Source organism: Sceloporus undulatus, chromosome 1, assembly GCF_019175285.1.
Source record: "Sceloporus undulatus isolate JIND9_A2432 ecotype Alabama chromosome 1, SceUnd_v1.1, whole genome shotgun sequence".
Taxonomy (NCBI): Eukaryota; Metazoa; Chordata; class Lepidosauria; order Squamata; family Phrynosomatidae; genus Sceloporus; species Sceloporus undulatus.
The window spans coordinates 156,143,208-156,166,918 of NC_056522.1; the positions used below are offsets into that span (position 1 = coordinate 156,143,208).

General features: G+C 39.1%; 1 protein-coding gene across 1 annotated transcript in view; it reads left to right on the forward strand.

Annotated features, from left to right (window-relative positions):
- The window catches only part of KLHL29 (kelch like family member 29), a 401,354-nt gene that overhangs the window by 94,025 nt on the left and 283,618 nt on the right, over window positions 1-23,711 (forward strand). The window contains exon 3 of the mRNA XM_042440747.1: window positions 8,479-8,790. Within this exon, the coding sequence (XP_042296681.1) occupies window positions 8,530-8,790 (261 nt within the window). The 5' untranslated portion in view covers window positions 8,479-8,529. The remainder of the gene's footprint in view (window positions 1-8,478; window positions 8,791-23,711) is intronic.

Here is a 23,711-nt window from a genome sequence, read left to right on the forward strand (position 1 = left end):
CAGTAGACCTGAGTTATCGGACATACTGCCAGGGGCATGAATGACTTAATAAATCAACCAGTAGAGCAAGAATGTTTCAATTCAAGGTACTTTAGTATATGGATAGATTTCTAAGAGGACTTTTCCTGGTTACATTTTTGGGATGAAGATTATGACATATGATTTGTTTGAACAGGACACTGTCAAGGTAGATTTATTGGTCCTGTGAGCAGTTCCTTTCATCCTGAGTACTGTATAGTGTGAATATGACACATAGAAATCCCTAGCTTCTGCATGTAACTCATCCTCTTTAGAGGCCTCTGTAAATGCTAGACTATATCTTGGGATGTTGCCAGCAGCAACACGGAATCCAAAAAGCAATGCCAGATGCTAAATAGTTAGTAAATAAATAAATAAAGGGAGGAGTAACCTCAACAGACCTTCAATTTTTTAGAAAATTTGTCCTGATCTGAGCCATGCTTTTATCAACTGGGCTTTACTTTCTCTATTCTCCAAATAGTCTTATAATTGTAAAGTTACAGGGGAAGCATAAAGTCATTTTTGAAACCCCAGTTAAGAAGTTCATCTTGCTAATAAGGTAGGTCAGTGAAAAGCAATACCTTTGAAGTAAGGAATGGTTGGTAGGATCTGTTTGTTGTCTATCTGTCAATGCCCCACAGTGCTTCACTGACCTTTCACAGCCTTTCACAGTACTAATGGTTCAGAAGCATTCTGCAGTTTGGATTCCCAGTTGATTTCAAAGTCAGACAAATAAAGATGGGAAGGAACTCTGCTTGATTAAAAACAATTGGCATGTTTAAGTGTAGTCAGACACTATAAGACACAAAGGAGTCAGGAAGGGTTCAGATATTCCTGCCATATTAATAAATTGGGCCTAACTGACTTGGTACTTCATGGTTTCAGTCAGGCTGCACATCATAGTTTTGGCCACCATTTGGCCCTTCCGATGGCCTTAGACAATGACCTCCATAAACCCTAACTGTTGGCTGTGTGGGATAAGACTGATGGGAGATGAAGTTCAACTGAATTTGGGGAAGAACAGATTTCTGAAACCTAGATTGATATGAATATGCAAGGTAATTCTATGTAAAACTCATACGTGTGAGGGAAGGATGAATGAAGGGCAAAGTTAAAATATTGATATATAGATTAGGTAGACAAACAGGCATATGCATACATGTGTGACAGGGTGAGAGGGCCTGTTGGAGAAAGAGAAGGAAAGGAATATTTCTTTTGCCAAGCTCCCAAAGTTCTATAAGAACAAAAGATTGAAAGTCTGTGTGGTTTAGAGCAGTGCAACTCAAAGTGGCGGTTTATGGACGAGAGCCAGTCCACAAGTCATCAGCTGCTTTCTTTCCAGGAAAGAAAGCAACAGTTGTAGTGAATAAGGACAGATACTGTATGATGCTGGTTCGTGACATACTGAAGAAAAGAACAACTGCTTGTTCCCCATATCAGGCAGCATAAGAAGAACTTGTAAAAAGCAAGAGTGCATTGTACTGTAGAAACTCAGGTTGAAATCCCTACCCATCTGTAACTGCCCTTAAGACAAAATTTCCCAGGCCAATTTATGTTGTAGGATTGTTTTGAGGATCAAACAGAAGGGAGATTGAGCCCTATGTATGATTCTATGAGCTCCATGGAGGCAAGACAGGACTTAATGTAGTTAATAAAAGCAACTGGTAAGAACATAAGGAAAGCCCTAGTTAGATTCAGGAAAGGTCCATTTTGTACAGTATTTGCTTTTTTACAGTGGATTAAGAGCAATTGATAGACCAATCCTTCACAATTGTTTCTAATCCCCCTTTAACGCCATCTAATCCTGTGGCCATCACCACCATTTGTGGAAGCAAATTTTTCAATTAATTGCATGTAGTTTGAAGAAATCCTTCCTTTTATCTGTGATGAATTGCCCAATGTTCAGCTTTAGTGCGGTTCTAATATTATTAGAAGGAGAGACAATTATTTACCTACCCACTTTCTACATAGGATGCGTGGTTTTATAAATCTGCATCATGCCCTTCTAGACAAAAATTACCAGATATTGTGTGAGTGATTTTGGGGTGGAGGAGTTGCTTGTTTTTGATAAAGAAGATGCACAAGCTCCAAAAATCATTTTTGCTGCTCATTTCTTCAGCTTTTCTACCTCTGCAATATCCTTTTCGGGTTGTTGTCTTTGATTGTTTTATCACAGAAAAGCAGGATAAAAATAAAAGTTTTATTTATTATTTATTATTGTCTTGATCTGAGTTTGACGCTAGTATATATAATCACAGACCTGACAATGTTTGAAAAAATATCAGTTTGCCCAATTTAAGTGTTATTGCTGCTGCAATGGTGGTTTTGTTTTTAATTGCTGGGGTAACATGGATCATTTATGCAAGTTCTGTGTAATGGTTTAATTTTATGTATTAAGTTATTATGTTAGGTTTAATTTATTAAGTAGTAACCTTAGGAGTGTGTATTTGTTGATCAATGTATACTTAGGGTGACCAAACATCCTCCTTTTCCAGGACATGTACGTACTACATTTCAACCTTCTGTCCAGGAGAAATTTCAAAATGTCCTCCATTTTGAGCCTGACCTTATCATGCATTTACATTTATATGAGTGTTCTTTGCTTTTATTTGGTAATGCCCCGTATTTTTCTGGGATGTCCTACACTTTGTATTGCTTTGTCTTCCTTAGCGGTTAGGACGTCTGCTCACCTTGTATATAGACTAATTTATTAGGGATTTAGGAACAATTCTGCATTAAGATTTGAGTGATAAAACCAATGATTCTTTATGAGCTAATAATCAGTTATGTTTTCATTTTTTGATATTTTATGTTTTAAACAATCACCAGTTTCCTAGATCGTGGAAATATAGTTATATCTATGTAACTAACATGTCTTGACTCAGCCTCTCAGTCCACCATAAGAACCAGCCGCTGGATCAAGGTACAAGGAAGATTACTTTTCCACATTCCTCACATTAGTGACTGAGGCTGGAAAAGGCACTTTTGACAGGAGTCCTCCTTCTGATCGTTGCTTCCTTGCTCACTGGCAAAGAGGGGTAAAAACATCAACCTCCTTGTGCCCCATTTGGAAGCTGAGCAGATTTCCTTCTCTAGTTGGGCAGCTGGCTCTTAAGGTGGACAGTGTTGTAGCTTACTGTTGTAGCTTAACAGTAAGACTACATAGTTTTAGTCAATACAGATCAGTTACGGATTTGTAACTGTATGTTCACACTAAAGTGGAGTTTAGTTTTTGCCTCTAAAGAGCTTTCATCTTGTATACGATGAAGCTGCTTTCTTATATCCTATCCATTACAACCTTTATGTTTGATTAAGAACTCTTCTTTCTGTGGCCAACTCACTTGTGCTCAGTAAAGTGCATAGGTCACTGAGATGTAGTCTTGATGTACTCATTGGATTCTGATCAGTGTAGAAGATAAGATAAATTGTAACAGGCTTGTGATTGGATTTTCTTTTTCTTTTTGCACAAAATGTGAGGCTTGCAGGATCAGTCTCATTTTTTAATTAATAAACCATTTTTTTTTCTTTTTGCAACATGGTTTCCTTTGCATTCTTCATGTTTTTTTAAGACGTCACTGGCAGTAAAATCATACTTATGTTTACTCAGAAAGAAATGTAGCTATGTTTAGAGGGAGTTTATTCTCCCTAGCATTGGGTATCAGGCTATGTATTCTAACATCTCATTCACATACTGGTCTTAAGCTTATTATTGTAATTATACAGTAAAATGGGTTGAGCTATTTGGGAATACTATAATTGTACTAGTGCTATCTGTTTCATTTGACCAATCCTCGAAATGCTTCACTGGTGCAAGCCCCATTAACATTAATAGAGCTTAGAATTGTGCAGCAGCCAAGGACTGCTGCTATTAGTTCATTTAAAAAATGTTCCAGTAAAAACCTCAGAAAAAAGGTGAAGTAATAAAGTATAAGTAGTGTTTGGATTAGCCCCAGAAAATGGTTTCGTGTTTTTGAAAATGACTTTCCAAACAGTAATAATGAGAAATGCACACAAAAATATATTTCTTTGCTTATAGAGATCACAAAATTGCTTGTATACATTACCAAGCAAATACTAACAGCTAGAGATGCACAACAACAGCATAACTGATTTTGATCTGGCTGAGCCCAATGTCCCTTGTTTGGCAGTATGTAGCTTAAAAGGTCTCTTGTTAAAACTGAATATTTTCTTAGTTTAAATAAAATCCGTAACTCAACATATATAGAGGTATCTGACACTTCACAATATGCCCTTTTTACAATACTAAGAAGAAGAAAAAAGCAGACTTATTTGGCTTTAATGTGCCACTGCAGTCCTAGAATAAAAGTATTCCCATGTATCTGTAAATATTAGTACATTTGGTGCAAATGTAATATCTTAGTCTTTAGCATTACCTATTTTAGGTTGTAGTGGGATTCTCCGATAAAATTACATCCACTCGTCTTCTTAACATCTCTCTGAAATGATGTCGGCCTATGTATGAAGATATTTTTCACAGTTATCAGATGTGGTTCTTGGCATTAGATCTGATTGCAGGCCGCTCTCTCCTCCCTTTTTTGTGGAAATCTTACTCTGATTGCTAAACAAACAAAATAGGGCTTGTCAGAACAGCTGGTTTGATAACTTTTGGAGTAATGTAAGTGCTTATCTTAAATGTACAGACTTATCATTGCATTGTTTTTTTTCTCCTCTTTTTAACAAATCAGCTATTTCTGTAAAAACAGTTTCGTAGTAATATGCTTGTTGTACGTCTGTTTCATTTGTAAACAGTAGTCTTATTTTATAAGAGAAAATATTAAAGAGGTGACACTCGATTTTGAAGTCACTGGAAGGAACTGAACCTCTGCTAGCCTGCGAAACACAATTGTTCAGCTCTAGATTATCTAAAAGGGGGACTAAATTCATAAAAAGAACCAGATCCCATCTGATCTTGCAAGCTAACCAGTGTCAACCCTGGTTAGTACTTGGATGGTAGATTGTCAATGACTATCAGGTGCTATAGGCTAGGTATGTGTCAGAGGAAAGAATTGGCAAAAACCACCTCTGAGTATTCCTTGCCTAAGAAAACCCTGTGAAATTCATGGGATCGCCATATGTTGACAGGCAATTTGAAGGCGCGCGCGCGCACACACACACACACACACACAGATTATATAAAAGCTTATTTTCCCCTTGTACTTGTAACCTCAAAGACATACTTAAGAATCCCAAAGACAAAGTATGTGAAGCGACATATCTAAACGAAAATGATGAAGTAATAGCACCCCTGCAACTGAGTGAACTGTGGGGTGGTTTGGTTGGGAGAAGATGACTGTGATAAATGTTCTGCACAACATATTAAATGCTAATGCTGCTCCCTTATTCATTTTCCATGCAGTGTAATTCCAAAACCCTGTGATGTTGCTGTCGTATTTCGCTGTGTGCGTGCTAACTGTAGTACCAGCTATTATGCTGTCATAAAGCAGAACATGTTTGTTAGAAGTGAGCATAGGAAGAGAACAGCAGCACTTGTCTGGAATTTATGTGCAGATCACATTCATGGTAAAGGCATGCCAAGATGATCAGTTCTGAAAAACAGGTTCAACTTTTTCTTTTGTACACTGGTTCCAATGGTGGTTGAGACATTCTATATCGGTAATATAAAATACCATTGACTGGCTTCAGTCCTGCATACACAGTCCAAATTGCTGCTCCTTGGAGGAGGAGAGGGATTCAAGGAGTTCTTGAGAAGGGTAACACATCTTTATTAAAGAAAAAAGAAAGAAGCATTCTTAATAGCGGCTGATTTGTTGGAGAGAACAGCTTTGCAATTTGTTTTCTTCTGAAAAGTGCAAAAGGATTTATTGGTTACATGAAATAAGAGCACCTCCATTACAACAGTAAAATAAATAATTACTGTTTTATAAATTGTCTGGCTTGGAGGACGGATAATGTATTATTTTATTTGCCTGCAGTGGTGTCATCGATTATGTAGAGATGAGTTCAGTAGAGCCCTTCTGGGAGTTGTAGTGCAAAAAAAAAATCATTTTTCTGACCTGTTCTATGGAATGTACTTGGAGCAGAGCATCTCAAATACCATTTAATTCATTATTCTGGGGAGATTGTCACTTTTTCTGTACAAGTAATTGTTGTTTTGGCAGAAAAGAAGAATCCAGATTGGGTTGTATCACCAGCTACACTGATATGGTAAAGCAGGAAGGAGGAGATTGTAATCCTATGTTGTTCACCTTTTGAGAAATAGGTTACTATTTTGTCAAAACTGGAAATGTCTTCTTTCAGCCCTTTAGCATCCATTGGCCTATTACTATTGGTTAGCCACAACTGTGTCTAATTGACCCATTGAATCAATTGTTGAAGTGAGGCAGCATGGTATGGTGATTTTGGTGTCAGATTAAGACTCCAAGAGACCAGGGTTCAAATTTCCATTCAGCCAAGGAAACCACTGGATGACCTTGGGCGTGTCACATTCTCTCAGTCTCACAGGACAACCATTATAACACCCTTTTCACCAAAGGGCAGTAAATTAGAACATATGCAACAAAAAGGGAATGACAAAACACCACATTATAAAATACTAAAATACAGTCAGTCCTTGTTATCCGCTGCGGTTTGGTTCCAGGACCCCCGTGAATAACAGAATCCATGGATGCTCTAGTCCTGTTAACTACAATAGCATAGTAAAATGGTGTCCATTATATAAAATAGAAAATCAAAGTTTGCTATTAGGAATTTATACTTTTTTGAATATTTTCAAGCTGTGGATGTTTGACTCCATGGATAAAAAATCTGTGGCTAAGAAGGGTTGATTGTACCAAAATAATATACTAGGTTCAGGGAGCATTCTGATGGGTGGGGAGATTGTTCCAGAGGAGATAGATCTCTCTCTAGTATGTGGAACATGCCATCATTCCTTTTTTTGCTGTCCTCCTTATACTTTGAGGTGTTCCATTGGGAAATATTGTAACATTTTCTTTCCTTTATTAAAAAAAATAAAGCTTCAAAGAGAATAATACAAATGCCTTTGCTTTGGTTTTGATTGAGTTTGAATGTTCTGTTTAACCTGTGCATATGACCTCAGAATCAAAATGAATTGCATATAAAAAGAAATCAGAAGCTCACATTAGATAACTACAACACAGCATTATTTTATTTTGAATAGAACAAAGTCAGAATGAGTTGGGGTGGGAGAAAGGCAGGGGGAGAAGACTGGCAGGCAATTCATTTTTCCAGAAAGGAAGCTGAACTTCAGGAATTTTGAAAGGAAAATCATTACTTTCAAACATCACTTTCCTTGGTATATAAAAACAAGCCCCATATTTTTTATTTTTTTTGGCAACTTTCTTTTTCTGATATCAGTAGGAAAAGCCCAAATACAGTGCATGCCAGTAATTTCTAAAAAGTATGGAAGTCATTTTACTGTTGCCAAAAATGAAATTGTAAAAAGGTCCACAAAATATGTCTAAGATTTAGACTATTTTTAATGATAAATCAAGAATATTTTTAATGATTAAATCACGAATATTTCTCTGCCATTAGTAATTTGTGCTTTTCATATTGTTTATGAATAAAAGGAACAAACCATGAATGAGTACTTAGCCCCTTGCACTATTCCTATAGTTTGCTACTTCTCCCAAACACCATGGGAACCGTTTTTGGGTTGTTGTTGTTGTTTTTTGCAAGATCCTAACACAGTATTTTTAGGAAACTGTTAGAAATATAATCCTGCTGTCAGAAGCTAATCCCTCATTGAGAGTTCAAGTGGCAGATTACTTCAGGCATGGTGTTTCATTGTCTGTAAACTGTCATTTTATATCTCACTGGGCAGTTTGGGGAGCCTCCTTAGAGGGCCGCAGGCCATTCTCTCCACCACGAATTCATCCTGCATTTGTTTACTCTCCTCCTCTCTCTGATTTCTCATTAGGTCTTCTTGAAAAAGCAATTTGAAGCCAGCTGCAGAATGGGATTACACTCGTCCCTCCACATTCGCTGGGGTTAGGGGCAGAGGACTGCTGTGAATGTGGAAAAATCACAAATAACAAAAACACTATGTTTTTACCTAAAAGAACACCTCTCTAGGAATTTCTAGGTCCTCCAGTGCAACTCTGTGGTCAACATCTGCCAGACATTGACAGTAGAATTGCACTGGAGGAGCTACAAATGCCTAGTGTTCTCTCTAGGAATCTCTAGGTCCTTCAGTGCGACCTTTGGTTAAAGTTGACCATAGAGTTGTGCTGGAGGACCTAGCTATTCCTAAAGAGAACATATTAATAAAATCTGTGAATAATCAAATCTGCAAAAGTCAAAGCCGCAAATGTGGAGGGACGAGTGTATTCTTTTACTTTGTCAGGCCAAGGAGTTGAAGCAAAGAAAATGAACCTTGGTGGTTTAGCAACAGAACTTGTTCTTTTCTCACGCTTAATTTAATACAACTTTTCTGTTTCTTGCTTTGGTTTCTGATAGAACTTCTTTGAAAATCCCTGTGAGAAGAGGAGGAAACTGCCCGTGGCCGAGATGTCACGGCACCACAGCCGGTTTGAAAGAGATTATCGCATGGGTTGGAACCACCGGGAATGGAGCACAAATGGGAACCATGTGAGCAACAGTAACTGCAACAGCACAGTGAACAGCAATAGCAACAACAGACCAGGGCTTCTGCCTGTGCCAATTGTGCCCTCACGACTACATGCCCCAGCCACTGTTGCATGCACCACGGTGAACAGCGATGTGATAACTACCCTTGTGGCCAACACTTCCGCATCTTCAACAACCAAAGTAAGCAACAATCTGTGTGTTTTGTGTTGACATCTGGTTAAGAGTAACCAGACTGAGAAAGTAACCAACTGTTGATTTTCAGATCATGTTATTTCTCCTGGTGGTATCTGCCCATTCACCCTTTATCCTGGGATTCTCCTCTCATGTATCCTAGATGTCATCAGGAGATCCTTAGGCTTTACTGGTGTTACATACATGCACAGCAACTTTAAAATCAACTTAAGTAACTCTTGTTCATTTATAAACTTATATGACATCATTGTAAATGTTAGTCATTTTAAGATAAGATTGTACTGAATATAAATACAAAATATTTACCTTCAGCAGCACCCTCTTATCTGTACAGAAGTTTGTTTTTGTTTTTGAGCTGCTTGTGAATGACTTTGCAAAGCAGTGGAGATTATGATCTACCTGGTCCAACTGAGATGTAGCAAAGGGTAAATATTAACTTTTTTTTGTTTTGTTTTGTGACTATGGTTTACTAAAAGCATCTTTTAAAAGTCTGGCAAAACCACTTGTGAGCACATTTCTTCCCAGCAGAACGCAGTAACTCATCATGTCATCCCTAACTTGGTAGACTCGCTGTTGCTATCAGAGATGCTGTCATTTCCCAGTCTCTGAAACAGACAACTTTGGTGTCAGCTCCAACATTTTCTTTTCTACCCAGTTTCTTCCTGTGTCCTGTTCCTTTATCCTCTTGAATAGTTCCTTTTGTACAGCTATGCTTTCTGCTCAGCTATGTTCAGGTTATGTGTCGTTTAAACTGTTTCAAATATTTCCTTATCAGCCTTCCCTGGAGTCTTTCCCTTCACTCAGTTGATAATGCCAATGCTACTAAATAACAGTTTTCTCTCAGTATTATCATACAGTGTATTTTACAGTGGTATATATTGAATCAAATATAGTGCAGCTAGTGAGCATTTGATCCCACGTGAAATAATTTGTCCCTATACATTTTATAAGATCTCTAAATTGAGAATAAATTTCATCCATACTTCTTAATTATTGTTTCCAGAGTACACACTGGCACAAATGTGTTGTCAACATAATATGCGGTCATTGTGGTGTAAAACACTTCAGACTATATGAGTTTGCTATGCAATCAGACAATTTTCATAGCCTTTTCGGTTCCACGCATATATTCTTGTTCTATGGAGAAATCTGCTGAACCTCTCTTTCCTTAAGTAGAATGATTTGTTCCCTGCATACTCCAGAGTTAGTGCAAGCATTTTCCCATATTGTAACCTGCACTGGGATTTTAAAAATGAAATATTGTGTAGAAATTTCTAAAATAAATGATTTTCTTTGTCACAACTGTTATAGAGACAGCATTGATTATGATCTTATCTGAGTTCCATTCTTTGATTTTTATACTGGATTAGATTTCTATACTGAAGTCTCATCCTTGTCTTTATTGTGTTGAGAGAAGAGCTTGGTTTATTTTCCCTCCACCTGAGCATTGTTGATTCAGATCAGTGATTTGGGCCACTGCTACCAGACTGATGGGTTATGGAGTCCACATTGACATCATGGCCAAATGGTAACAGCTATCTAGTGGTACAGAAAAGGTTGATTGTATTAGTGAACTTGTTTCACACTTTTTTGCATATGTTTGATAGTTTGAGGCTGGAAAAAGATATGAAAATTGAGAACAGACTCTGGGAGTGAATTTTCTCTGTTGTTATACTGCTAGGACTCATAGCTATGGTGGTGGGGAGGATCACACTTGCATACTTCAATTTTCTTTGCTTCTGCTTATTATAATCCTTGGGAATTCATTTTTCATTTGCTTGTGGGGGTGGTACACACCAGCTCAGGAGCCTGCATACCCAGCTATGGCTATTAAAATAGTTTACTGGCTGAGGATAACCTGGGTGGAATCCATTGTTTAAGGACCGAGTTCTACTATTGGATGGTAGAACTGGAACTCATCAGCAAAACAGCTAAATTGATTCCTTGCTGCGTACCATCTGCTGCATCATTTACCACCAATAAAGCTTGTCTTATAGCAGTAATGTGTGTTAATATTAAACACCAAATGAACTCACAGGCCTGAAACTACACCCAGTTCCAGAACAGAACATGCTCTGGGTATTAATTTGTTTAAAGTGGATTGACAAGAAAAGTGAATGCCTGTGACAGATATGGTCACATTTGGGAGAGAAACATAGCGTAGTGTCTCCCTAAGTGCCAAAGAGTAATGTATCAGGGCAGAAGGAATTATTAATCCAGCTATCTTCCTGGAAAAAAGCCTTGGCACCTATGACTAACTATATAGGTTTGGTAGGTCATGGTTTCAAACTTCTTTTCAGCACCTGAGGCAAAGTTGGTTGTTCAGTCAGCCTCGGCGATAATTGGCTCCAGCATCTTGAACTCAAATGTGCATTTTACTAATCTGACAAATACCTGAAAATGGTTCAAAAGAGCAGGTTTTAGGAGAGACATATGAGCAGACCATCAATGCTAGCATCAGGTCCTAGCCCTCAGGTGGCCTGATTTTAACCTTGCCCTCCAAAGACCCCCAGAAGCTTATTTCAATAGCTGCTGCTGTAAAAATCCCAAAAAATCTTTACCACAAGATCATTTTCAAACCAGATATTGTGTTGAAGTTTCTTATATAATAGTCCTGACTGCTGTGAACAACATTTTTGGTCTTCCATGCTGCTTCAAATCTCGTGTCTAGATGTGAATCTTGAAGGTGTGACTATTCCCTCAGTTGCATGTTCTGCTTAGGCTGTTGTGTATGACAGTAGAACCAACGTATGGTTCCAAATCCATAATTCATAACCTCATTAACTGCAGCTATATGTTTGAAATTGTGAATGCATCTTAGGCTGCAAGCAATCCCATTATAGAGAGCACATTCCTAACACATGTGCCTGTATTGTTATTGGACATGATTATGAATACTACAAGGTGGAATGGTATAGATCAGATGCAGAGAAAGTGCAGGCTGCCTTGGGATCCCTTTTTGTGCCTCCTGGAAACCACCAAGACATGTTCCAAGCCCCTGCACACCAATTTGTTTTTCAAAAGCAATCCCTGGGTGACTTTGTCACCTCAAATTGCTTGCTCAAAACTACCAGAAAATGTGTCAGTTTTACTCCACCCTCTCAAAACTGCAGAAAAAGTTTTAAAAACATTAAAGTGACATCACTGTTTAGTTCTGTCCAGAAAACTATGAGAATGTCAGCCACACTCTGCTCGCTTCACCTAAGGATATCCATAGTTAAGGAGAAATCTCAATTCTTTATCAGAGTCCCTGAAGAGCAGGTGGTACAGTAGTTCTATGAACAAATACATTTAATTAATACATGATGGCTTATTTGCTCCTTTTGACCTTGGAAGAATTCCTAAGATGGTAAAGGCATGTTGGAGAATAAAGAGGGGGAGGACCAGCACGTTTTTAGAGGTTTTTATGGTTCTCTAATGAGAAATGAAATGTACCTCTGTTTTTGCTTTCTGATCAACAAAACGTTTTCCTAGCTCTTTTAATAATAGTAAGTGCCAAATAAAATTCTTGCAGCAAGAAGGAAAAAGGACAATAAAGTTATTTAAAGAAAGCCAAGCGTGCATGCGCGCACGCACACACACACACAAACTAATTTCTTTAGTGTGGGTGGTGGATATTCCATCCCACATTGATTCCACCACCCTCACTAAAGAAATGAATTAGCACTGCAGGAAAAGACCAAAAAGGGAGTAGAACACATTTTGGCTAGGATTTGTAATATAAGCAGGTTTTAAAAAATGACTATAGTGTGTTGAAATTATTTCCATTTGTTAACAGCCAAACTGAAGCACTATTTCACTAAGCTGCGACATTATGTAGTTGCTGTTTGGATGTGTTTAGTCTGGAGAAGATTAGAAGTCAAGTTCTGAAGCCAGCACAGTGGTTTCATTCATCTTGACCTCTGCTCCTGGATATTTTGCGTAGAGTCCATCTGTTGGCTGTTGCTGATCTGTCTTTGCTCCAGATGTTTGAGTATGTTTGAGGCTGAGCTGTGATAATAAACTCTCCCCTTGTTTTCGAAAAAAAGCTGGTGATCTCACAGTGATTCCTCTGACAAATATTTCGGTAGATGATATATGGCAATCTTGGAGAAAGCTTTTCACATAAAATTGTCATTACAATGTTATGTTCTTATTAAGATGCTTGGCTGAAACTAAAATGAAAATATTTTGAAAGAGGCAGATTGATGTTTCTTAATATCTTTACATGGCTGCTTTCTGTATTACTGATCAAGTTTCAGGACTGAAACATAAAGGAGGAAGAACACTGAGCACTGTTTGGACATATGAATTGTTGGTTTTCTTTGCTTTTAAAGTAACAGCTTTGGGCAGTGTTCCTGTGGCAGACATAGGCCAGAGGCCAACGTTCTCCTAATGCCAGTGATGTGGATTTCCCAGGGAAAGTAGAACTGGAAAATTTCCCCGTGCTCTAAATAATGTTATTGGATTTAGCACATTTGTTTTAAATGTTATATTAAGACACAATCAAGCTTTATATGAAAATTATTTTATTGGCATACTTGTAATAACGTAAAGAGAATAGCATTTTTAAAAAAATCACTGCATCCATATTTTTTAAGGACAAATAACTAAACTGAGCTGTACCTGATATATCAGCAGGTAATCATCCTTGCTGAGGCATTAGTACCTTCAGCTTCACTCATGGGCTGTACAGATGGGCGGCTTGGAGCCACCCCTTTACTGCAGGGATGTAGCCAGGTGGCTGCCCAGCTGGAAGGGGGGGTCCAGACCCCACGGACCCCTCCCCTTGGCTATGTCCCTCATTACTGACTGGATCGTGGCTGCAGCAACTGCATGCTGCAGCCCCGATCCAGCCTCTGGAGAGTGCAAATAAGAGCTGCAAAAAGCGGCTCCTTTCTCCGCCCTCTACAAGTTGCTATAGCCGTGGCGGCACAGGTTAATGATACCCCTTGGGCGCTCCATCGTATAGATGCAGCACTGGAATCATGCCATGATGCCGTGTGCTATCTGGAAGGGTGCATGACATCATGATTCAATGGGGCAGAGTCACGGTGTCCAGCGTGCCAACGCTGCGCCATGGCTCCACCCACAGGCTGTCTGTACAGGGCCTCAGTGACTCTCTTTACTACTTACCAGTTTGATTTAGTTGAAAAAATCTGATTCAGTAGAACTAGCTCAATAGTATTTTTTTTTTTTAATTAAAAGACAGATATGATTCTGTGGGCACAGTGGCTCACCAGATTTTGTCTTTATTTGTTAGTCTGGTTCTCTCAAGGTTGGTGATGCTTGTCTTCTTGGAAGAATAAAAGTTTATATCCTTATTTAACCCATCTAACAAAGCTGATTTCAGTACAGTAGTTCAGACAATTATAGTTAAGTGTGAGGGGGTGGGTGGAAAGTTTTCCATTGGAAAAAATGTTTTAGAAAAAAATTCACCATACATATTAAGCAAATGCAAATGGCAAAGCTTTCTTGCCCTCCCCATATAGTCCTTGTACAATCAGCCTGCACCATACGCAGGCTTCCGTTATGTGGCTTTCAGCTTAGACTGAAATGAATGGTATGTGCGCCCATGGCACCCGTGCTGCACTGCATGCACGTACCCCATTGTTTTCAATGGGGTTCAAATATACTCAGTTTTCCCCTTACATGGGGAGGGGGGTGTTCCGGAACAGATCCTCCATGTAAGAGGAAGGCTGACTGTAACACTGAGAAACTGGCCCTGGGAAACGGGTTCCCAGTGCTTTGGTGCAGGTTTCTAAACTGAAACAGAGTGAGGCCTTCTGTGGACAGGGAAGAATCACCCCCTGATTCCATTGACAGAGGGAGTTCCATCAGCAGATGTTCCCCACTGGGTTCTGGCCACAGAGCTCTATGACCACACTGATTTTGAGAGAAATGTGGACCTTTGTGTGTGCCTTCAAGTTGTGTGCTGATTTATGACAACCCCATGAATTTCAGAGGGTTTTCTTAAACAAAAAATACTTAGTACAAGTACCTCCCTCTAAAATACAGTGAACGCTTTGGATACATGAGGGTTTTATTTCATGGCCCCCATGGATAGGATAAAACACAGGTGCTTCATGTCACTGCCATTTACTAATATGGGTTGTGATGATTCACAGTCGCTCAAAATTGTGCATCTGAAGTCTGTGGTTCCAAAGGGCCCACTGTATAAATTACAACACCTGGTATTCATTGGTAGACTCACATCAATGTGATATGGGTGGTGGTGGTCGTGGTGATGATGATGATGGTGATGATATTTATTTGTATTTCCCACCTCTCCCTACGGATGTACTAACCAGGATTGACCCTGCTTAGCTTCCATGATCAGAGGGGATCTGGTGTCCTTAAGGTATTTATTCCCCAGTGGTGCTTCATAAAAAGGATGTGGTAGATGGGTATTATTCCCATGCTCATTTGTGAAGATAAACATTAAAATGCATAACATATGAGCAGCTGGTTCTGGTGCATCTTCTTGACATTCCCTTCACATTGCCCTTCTTGACATTCATTAATTTCCTTTATGGTAGGATCTGCTCACAGCTGAAGAATGCCTTCTTTGATTTAACTGCTACTATTGTTAATCTCAGAATATTTTCTGGAGAAAATTGATGTGGCCCAAACAATTCATAGTTATACTTTGAACAATATTTGTTATATTTTACATAAAATGTAAAAAATTAAGCCTTCATCTTTTAGCTGAATGTAGTGGTTTCATTGGATTATCTATCCTATAGGTATCAGATCCTATCTGATTTTGGAGACTAGGCAGGCTCAGCATTTGTTAGTACTTGGATGAGAGCCCACCAATGAATACCAGATGCTCTAGGTTTTACAGTCATCCCTCCTGATTTGCGAGGGATCTGTTTCAGAACCCCCGCACGTGAATCTGAAAAACCGCACATATCCAAGCCCCATTAATTTGAATGGTCGTGTGCGCCTGCACGCGCTGTTGCACACATGTCCTGGGCATGTGCCCCATTTTGTCCATCCCTGCTTGCTGTCTGTGAATAATCAAGTCCGTGAATTGGGAGGGAGGACTGCATTTCAGAGAAAGGAACTGACAAAAACACTTCTGGGTATTTATTGTCTAAGAAAACCCTATGAAATTCATACAAGGAATCTAATTCTACACAAATTGAGATCTGAAAGAGTCTCTTTTTGTTGATAGATTACTCTGTATTAGCCCTGTGCTGTGTTCAGTCAGTTTCTCAATCCTCCCAGACATCTTCAAAATTTATTCAAAAATGATTCCTCTGGCAAATGGGATCATCTCCTGGCTTCAAATGCCCCACATGACATGGGGGGGGAGGCAAGAAAAGATCGTCAGGCTGTAGCCTTCCAGAATTCTCACTGGCTTCTCCCCCTCCAGTGCTGTGGCAACATTTGGACTGTGGAGGAGGGATGGAAGGGAGGTGAGGACTGGCAGCGCTGGGTATCAGCACATAGCCTCCAAAAACCTCTCCCTGCACAGGAATTAGAGTTATTGGAATGGGGAGGGAGGCCTTAATTTCATTATAAACCTACTTCCACTTGGGGGTGTTTGGGGAGAGCTTCAGCCAAAGCCAATGGCATCATGCCCTAGAGATTTCCCCAGTGTTTCTCTACATAGACCATAATAAGCTGCAACACTAGAACAGTTTTATCTGTGTTCTTCATGGCCTCTGTGTCTAACACATACAGGTTTTGCCCAAACCTTGATTTTGATATTTTATATAATAGACATTATTCTACTTTGCCACTGTTTATAATGAGACTTGAACAGCCACAGACTTTGGTATCCACCGGGGTTCCTGGAACCAAACCCCAGTGCATACAAAGGGCCTACTGTATAGTTTTAATTTCCTGTTCCTAATTTGTAATTCTCTTAATGTTCTTGTAGCTTTTTTTTAAGTAGTGTATCTTTTTCTCATAAGCCAGCGTAGAGTGGTGGTTTGAGTATTAGACTACAACTCTGGTTCGATTTCCGGCTCAGCCATGAAACCCACAGTGTGACCTTGTGCAAGTCAAGTAAAAAAAGTTATGAATGTGCTTTTATTGGTTAGATATTACAGGAGAGTTGTGTAAGAAGATGGTTTATAATTACATTCCACTGTAAGCAAGTATGGTACATAGCTGTTTATGAGATTGATGTTTCTGCTTTGTTGTGCTTGTGAATTCAGTGATGCTGTTTTATGGTCATTTCCTGTTCCTAAGACAACTGGTTTTCATATGCTCATTCATCTGCCTTTATATAGTTTGTTCAAAGAGTATATTTAATTCCCCTAGTCCAAATCTAAACACATCTAAGAGGTTTTTTTTTAATTGCTCCAACATCAATGCCCAGGGATAAAAAAAAAAAACCCTGCAAATTAAAATTACTTTTGTGATACTATATTTTAAAAAGCCTGAACAGTTCCATAGATTTTTTTTTTTTTTTTTTTTGTGGGGGGTTTGGATTTTGTTTCAGTGCTGATTGCTTAACTGTTTGTACTTTGAAAAGGCTACATACCAAAGTTTGCCCTGGTACTTAATAAATTAAATTCCCCACCCTACCCAACCCGTGAAGAATATTTTGGTTGGATTATTTACTCAAAGAAGCGATGTCTCAATTAATCTGTACAGTGTCAGGCAATACAAATACTTGTTTTGTCAACTTGCAATGTGTTTATCATGAGTTGAAAAAACTGAGAAGTCTGGCCAGACCTAGCTGCATTTGAAGATGAGAACCCCTGGTTTCAAGCACTAATTTACATCATGAAGCACTTAGAAGATCACACATGCAACATGTTTTGGTATACAAAGAGGGGGTTTCCAATCTTTGGCACTTGGATCAAAAAGATATTTTGAGTTCAGAAAAGGAAAAGATTCTGTAATATCCAGCAAAGTCAGTCAACGTGAGTCTTAGCCAGGAGCTATTTACTTTTGAGTCTTATACCATCTTTTTCATTTTCTTCCCTGCATGTATCTTCATTTTTTTCTTTTAAGTTTACTTTAATCTATCTGTTGGTTCAAATGAAACAAGAAATCTACATATAAAAGATACTGCTGTCATTTCTCTGATTTTGTAGGAATTTTTTTCCCACTTTCTCCTGTATACAAAAAGGAAACTGCATTTTAAAATATGTTTAAATCACCCTCACTTGCCAATTCAGATGGTTTTTGTTTTGCTTTGTTTTGTAGGCCAACAGGGACTTTCTGTATATAATGGCACTTTCTAAAGCAGAAGTGGGACACATTTGAATATCCAGAGCGTGAGTTTAATACTTTTTAAGCAACTGGATGCATTGGCTATTTCTTAGTCCCGAACTAAACAGGTGGCACTAGAAAACAAAAGCAAATTTCCCCAGAAGTTACACCTGTCAGGAATGGCCCATTCACTTCCGTTCAGTAAATCAGTCTTCTGTATTTTAACAGCAAACCTTTATTTAAGTAACCAAAGAAGTTAACAGAATGACTTCTCTATCCACAACTACCATTAACTCCAGTTGCAAGCATATAATAAGCAATGCACCCACATATGGGTTCACAGGCTTTTTTCTCATTCAGTCATAAGCTAAAAAAAATTGCATTCACTCTTGCTACCTCCTGCCACTCTCACACTTTTTCCTTTCTGGATTCCCAGGAGACCTTAGTCAATATCAGTACCAACTTCCTCCTCCACACATTACCTAGCCAGGCAATACTTCTTCTTTATATAAACAATACATATGCCATTAGCTTCACCACCAAGCCACTCTTTCTTATAACATCATGTTTGTAATACTGCCAACAGATTTATAAGATGTAAGCATCAATAATAACATAACCAAAGCAAAAGAATAGCACACAGCAACAAACCATTTTTATGGCAGGATCATTCAGACAGCACCTGTTCTTTACCATTCATTGTCACCTGTACATTGACATTAAAGCAGTTCAGTTCATCTGTGAACAAGCTCATGGGAGATCCTTTTCCGTCTTCTGTGTTCTGGTATGTAAATAAGAATATGATTTTAAGGTATGTGTACTCTTTTAATGAAATGTAATGCTTTAATGCTTTAATGTTTTGTTTTTTAAATTATTTAATTTCTTTTTAATTAACATATATCTATGTGTTAAAAAATAGGAGATGCGATGGCTCAATTGGTTAAGACACTGACTCTGTTGATTGCAAGATTGGCAGGATGACAGGTGCCATGTGCTTTAAAAAGGCTTCTCTGGAGTCTACAGTGACCCAGGGGTGCATAAAATCCCCCCCCTAGGGCAGTGCTATTCAAAGTGGTGGTGAATAGTCGTGTGCCAGTCTACAAGCGATTGATTGCTTATCTGCAGCATGTTTCCAGTAATGAAAGAAACAGCTGTAGCCAATGGCACCAGTAGAGTATCAGTCCCTACCATGTTAGAAAAAATGCTGACCCCTCAAGTTAGGAAGCTTGAAAAGCACTGCACTAGGGGACACTAGGAAGGTGAAAAAGTTCCCCCCTAACAGTTGCCCACTCCTTTTCTGTAGATAATTCTGTTTTAATGTACCACTTTTCTATGACTTTAAATGTATTGTTCTTTTAATATTGTGCGTCCCAGTTCTGGAGAAAGAATGAGATACAAATACAGTAAATGAAGAAGCAGCAGCAGCATCAGGAGCAGAAGAGTCAGTAGCAGCAGCAACAACAATAGCAGCAGTAGTAATAATAGACACGTTCATTTATCTCAGATCTGTGGCTGAATTCCTACTTATTATGTGTGTGTGCGTGCGCCTGCGCTTGCAAATCACCTGTTGACTTATGGTGACCCCATGAATTTCATAGAGTTTTCTCAGGTAAGGAATATTCAGAGGTATGTTTGCCAGTTCCTTCCTCTAAAATAGAGCCTACAGCACCTGGTGTTCATTGGTGATCTCTCATCCAAGTGTTAACCAGGGTTGTCCTTGCTTAGCTTCCAAAAGCAGACTGGATCTGGTGTCTTTAGCATATTTAGACCTTATTTTTACATAGAAGTAAAGCTCATGCAAGGGAGGGGAGTGAGCCTTCTGATTTAGCATTCTAACTGTCAGTATCAGTAAGTATCTAGAACTTTAAGAGATGTCATTTACATGAGAAAATACTATAATATTTTTTCCATGAGAGGAAAGCTAGATGTCCACGATGCTTGATTGTTAAATTCATAAATGCTCATAATTTGAAAATTTGCAGTATTTAGGTCTTCTAGTAAGAGCCATGGTTCTCAACTTTTGGGCTTGATCTCCCAGAATCCATACCCAATGGCCAAATAACTGGAACTTCTGGAAGCTGAAGTTCAAAACATCTGGGAGACCAAAGATTGAAAACCACTGAAGCAAGCAGGCATAAAATAGATGCATATGATCATTTGTTTTGGTTCTGGGGATATTCCTGACATGTTGCAGCATGACATCCCTTGCATTGTAACACATGTCAAAACCATCCACTGGTAAGCTTGGGATGGGAGGAAGGATTTTACAGGATTATTGTGTCATTGTGTAATGTTTGAATATCTTTCCCAAAGCTGTTCTCTCATACATATGACAAAAGCTTGATAGATGACTCACTCTTAAAAGACAGTAAGAGTAGATTTTTTTGTATTAAATCCCTGTGATAGCTGCTTTATGACTCTCAATTTGCACTAATTGACATTCTTTTTCAACAGCTCCTTAGCTGTCTCCCCTTGTCTCACTTTTGTTTGATAAGGTCAGTCAGTGTTGACTCCTCATGCTTAGGCTGATTTACTGAAAGCAGTTTTTAAATAACCAGTTGAAAAGTAAATTTTAAAATGATAAATAATGATTTAAATTGTTCTGACAGAAGTTCTTATATAGGCCACTTTGGGTGAATCATTGACTGCTATAACACATCCTTCTAAAAACAGTAGAGTAGACTCTAAAATAGAGTCTAAAAACAAATCACAATGTGCTGTGAGGAACTGGATCTGAAGGGTGATTTATGAATCACTGTTTTTCCTTTCCTCCCCACCTCCTTGCTATGTATCTTTTTATCAAGTTCACCATCAGTGCTGATTTTGATGCTATCTTTAGTCTGGAATTTTGTTTTACAGTATAGTATGCCAGCATACGGAAACTGATGCAGACATGAAAGCCAGGAACAAAAAAGGATGTATTTCAGAATCTATTGGTAGATATTTCAGTGATTGGCAATAGGCCTTGAAGCATTTCTGACTCCTAATACCATTAACAGTAGCAATTAATACTGCAAGCTGGAGCAATTGCCTGCTACAGGTGTTCTTAGAAGATTGCTCTTTACTCAGCATAAGCCCTTTGTTACATATTAAATGGGAGTACTAATTGACTACCTTTCACCTGGCCTAATAGCCCCAAGTTTTAGAGTTATATATAAAACATCCTGATAGTAACTCAAATGTAGATATGTACTTGCCTGTGTAAGTCATCACATTATGATTCATGGTGTCCAGTGGACGGCAGCTTCTGTTGCAGGACTAACATTATTATTAGACAGAATGAGGCAATTGTGTTGAACAGTGTGAAAGATTATTTATCTCGCAAGGACAATAATTAGTATTCATAAGCAGAATGTGAGCAGAAACCAGTCCCATACCACCACCACTCACAAATACAGGCTGTTGTGGAGAAATGAAGCAGGCATAGTTTCCTTTGATGAAACCATATAAAGTAAGTTTACTTATAAATATTGAAGGTTTATAACAGTTCATAGTGAGAGGTCTGTAGCATGTTGTTCATAGAAAAGAGGGAAAGAACTGCAGTCTACAAACTGAAGTACTCAAAATAACTGCAGGCTAACTGATTCAGGGAGACATAGTATGTGGCTAAGATAAAGAGGAAGTGACACAAATATGTGCTATGCTTAAACTCTCAGAGATGCATATAAAGTGAATATATGCGTGCTAAAGATGCTGTCCCTCTCTATTATTATTATTATTATTATTATTAACCTTTATTTATAAAGCGCTGTAAATTTACACAACGCTGTACATACAATCTTTTTAATTGGACGGTTCCCTGCCCTAAGGCTTACAATCTAAAAAAGACACGACACAAAAGGAGAAGGGGAAGGGGATGAGGGCCAACAATTTTTCTCTACCTCCGAGGCCTGGATCAGGGGAGATGGACTGGAGGGAGGACATAGCAATACAGGCAATGATTCAATAAAACAGGCAACAAAGGAATTTTCCATATCCTATGCCAAAATAATTTATCAGGCTTTGGGTACTATGCATATTAACTTGGGTGTGTAGGAGTTCCATTTACTACATTGTCTCAGTCAGTAAAAGGTTTTGAGCCAGTTCTAAGCCACCATGACTCCTGAAGATAGATGTTGTATGGTAGTTCTAGTTTTTAAGACTCCCACAGCCCAGAAACAACAGATATTCTGAGTTCAGTATACACAATTTTTGTACTTTTGATTGAACCAGCATCACTGGTTTGGTACTGTGAGCACTATTGCAATTAAAAGGAGTCACGAGGCAACTTCCTCCTTAAATATCACCTTTTAAGCTGCACAGCACAACCCAGTTGAGAACTGTCTTCTCTTGTAGTATCTCATCAGAAACCTTTGTGGAACTACACTTCCTACCTAGTTTCACCTTTTATCAACATAGAGTTAAAACAGTGTGTGGGTCATTATAGATTTTTGGATCCAGGAAATGAAATCTGTGGCACTGGAAATGTAGGAGCAAGTTGGTTTTCAAATGAATGGTGACACAACCCTAACATGAAAGAGCATGTTATCTGTTAAGTGTTGAAGCAGAATTGTCTCTCACTACCTGCACAATTGATTTTTCACTTAGCAGATTGTCTATTCTCTGTCTGTTCTGCTATAGCTTTGAATTTTAAAAAGCAACTCCATTTTTAGTTCCATTGCTGAGCCCCTTTAAATCTTACAATAGATCCTTTTTGTTCTTCTAAAGTGCCCATTTCATACCAACCATTATCAATCCTAGCTTTTTCACATAGAATCAGAGTTGTAAGGGGCCCTATGAGCCAGTAAGTCCAATCCCCCTATATATTGTATAGAGCAGTGCTTCTCGGGCTATCTGATGCTGGGAACAAGCAGTTATTTTTTTTTCTAATGTGCCAGGGACTGAGACCGTATTAGTGTCCATTGGCTACAGTTGTTTCTTTCTTTTCTGCAGACTCACCAGAAACTGGCAGTCAAAGGCTCCAGGACCAACACCACTCCATAGACCACATCTTTGAGTAACACTGATTTGGAATATATAAATTCCCTTGCATAACCTTCAGACTGTCATCAGCAAAATAACAGACAAGGTTATAGCACCAAGTTCTGGCTTTAGAGTTGACTGAATGGCAGTCTTCTCTACGCTGGTTAGAGATGAGAGTTTATTGTTAACTGCCCTCAAGTCAACTCTGACTCATGGCAACCCTCTGGATGAGACACTTCCAAGACCCCCTGCCCTCCACTGCACTGCTCAGGCCCTGCAAGTTCAGACCTGTGACCTCCCCAACTGAGTCTATTTAGAATGCAGTCTTCCTATTTTTCTACTGCCCTCTACCTTTTGTAGCATTGGCACAGTCCAGACTGGCGCTATGCACCGGCCTGGCCATGTACTAGGGTTGTTAGGGGGCGGAGCAACTGCATGCCCTGCAACCCTAGTACGTGGCAGTGGCATCATCAAGGCGGTCTCCTGGCCACACGGGGTCCACAATGATGATGTCACACACATGCCTCGTCCAAATGGCGCGGCACGTGCGTGATGTTTCCGTGCAGACCCAGGGGTTTACAGTGGCCTGGCTATGGCATGGCAAGGAGCTCCAAAGTGGAGCTCCTTTTGGGTGCCACATTGTTGCCGCAGCAACCAAATGGCTGCAGGAACGATGCCCGGGAGAAAGGGGGCGGGTGGCCCCTTTTTCCCATGGCTCTGGCTCTCAGGATGTCCAGCGGCATAAAGCCCCAAGGACACCCCTTTTCTATACGGAAACTCCAGATTGGGGC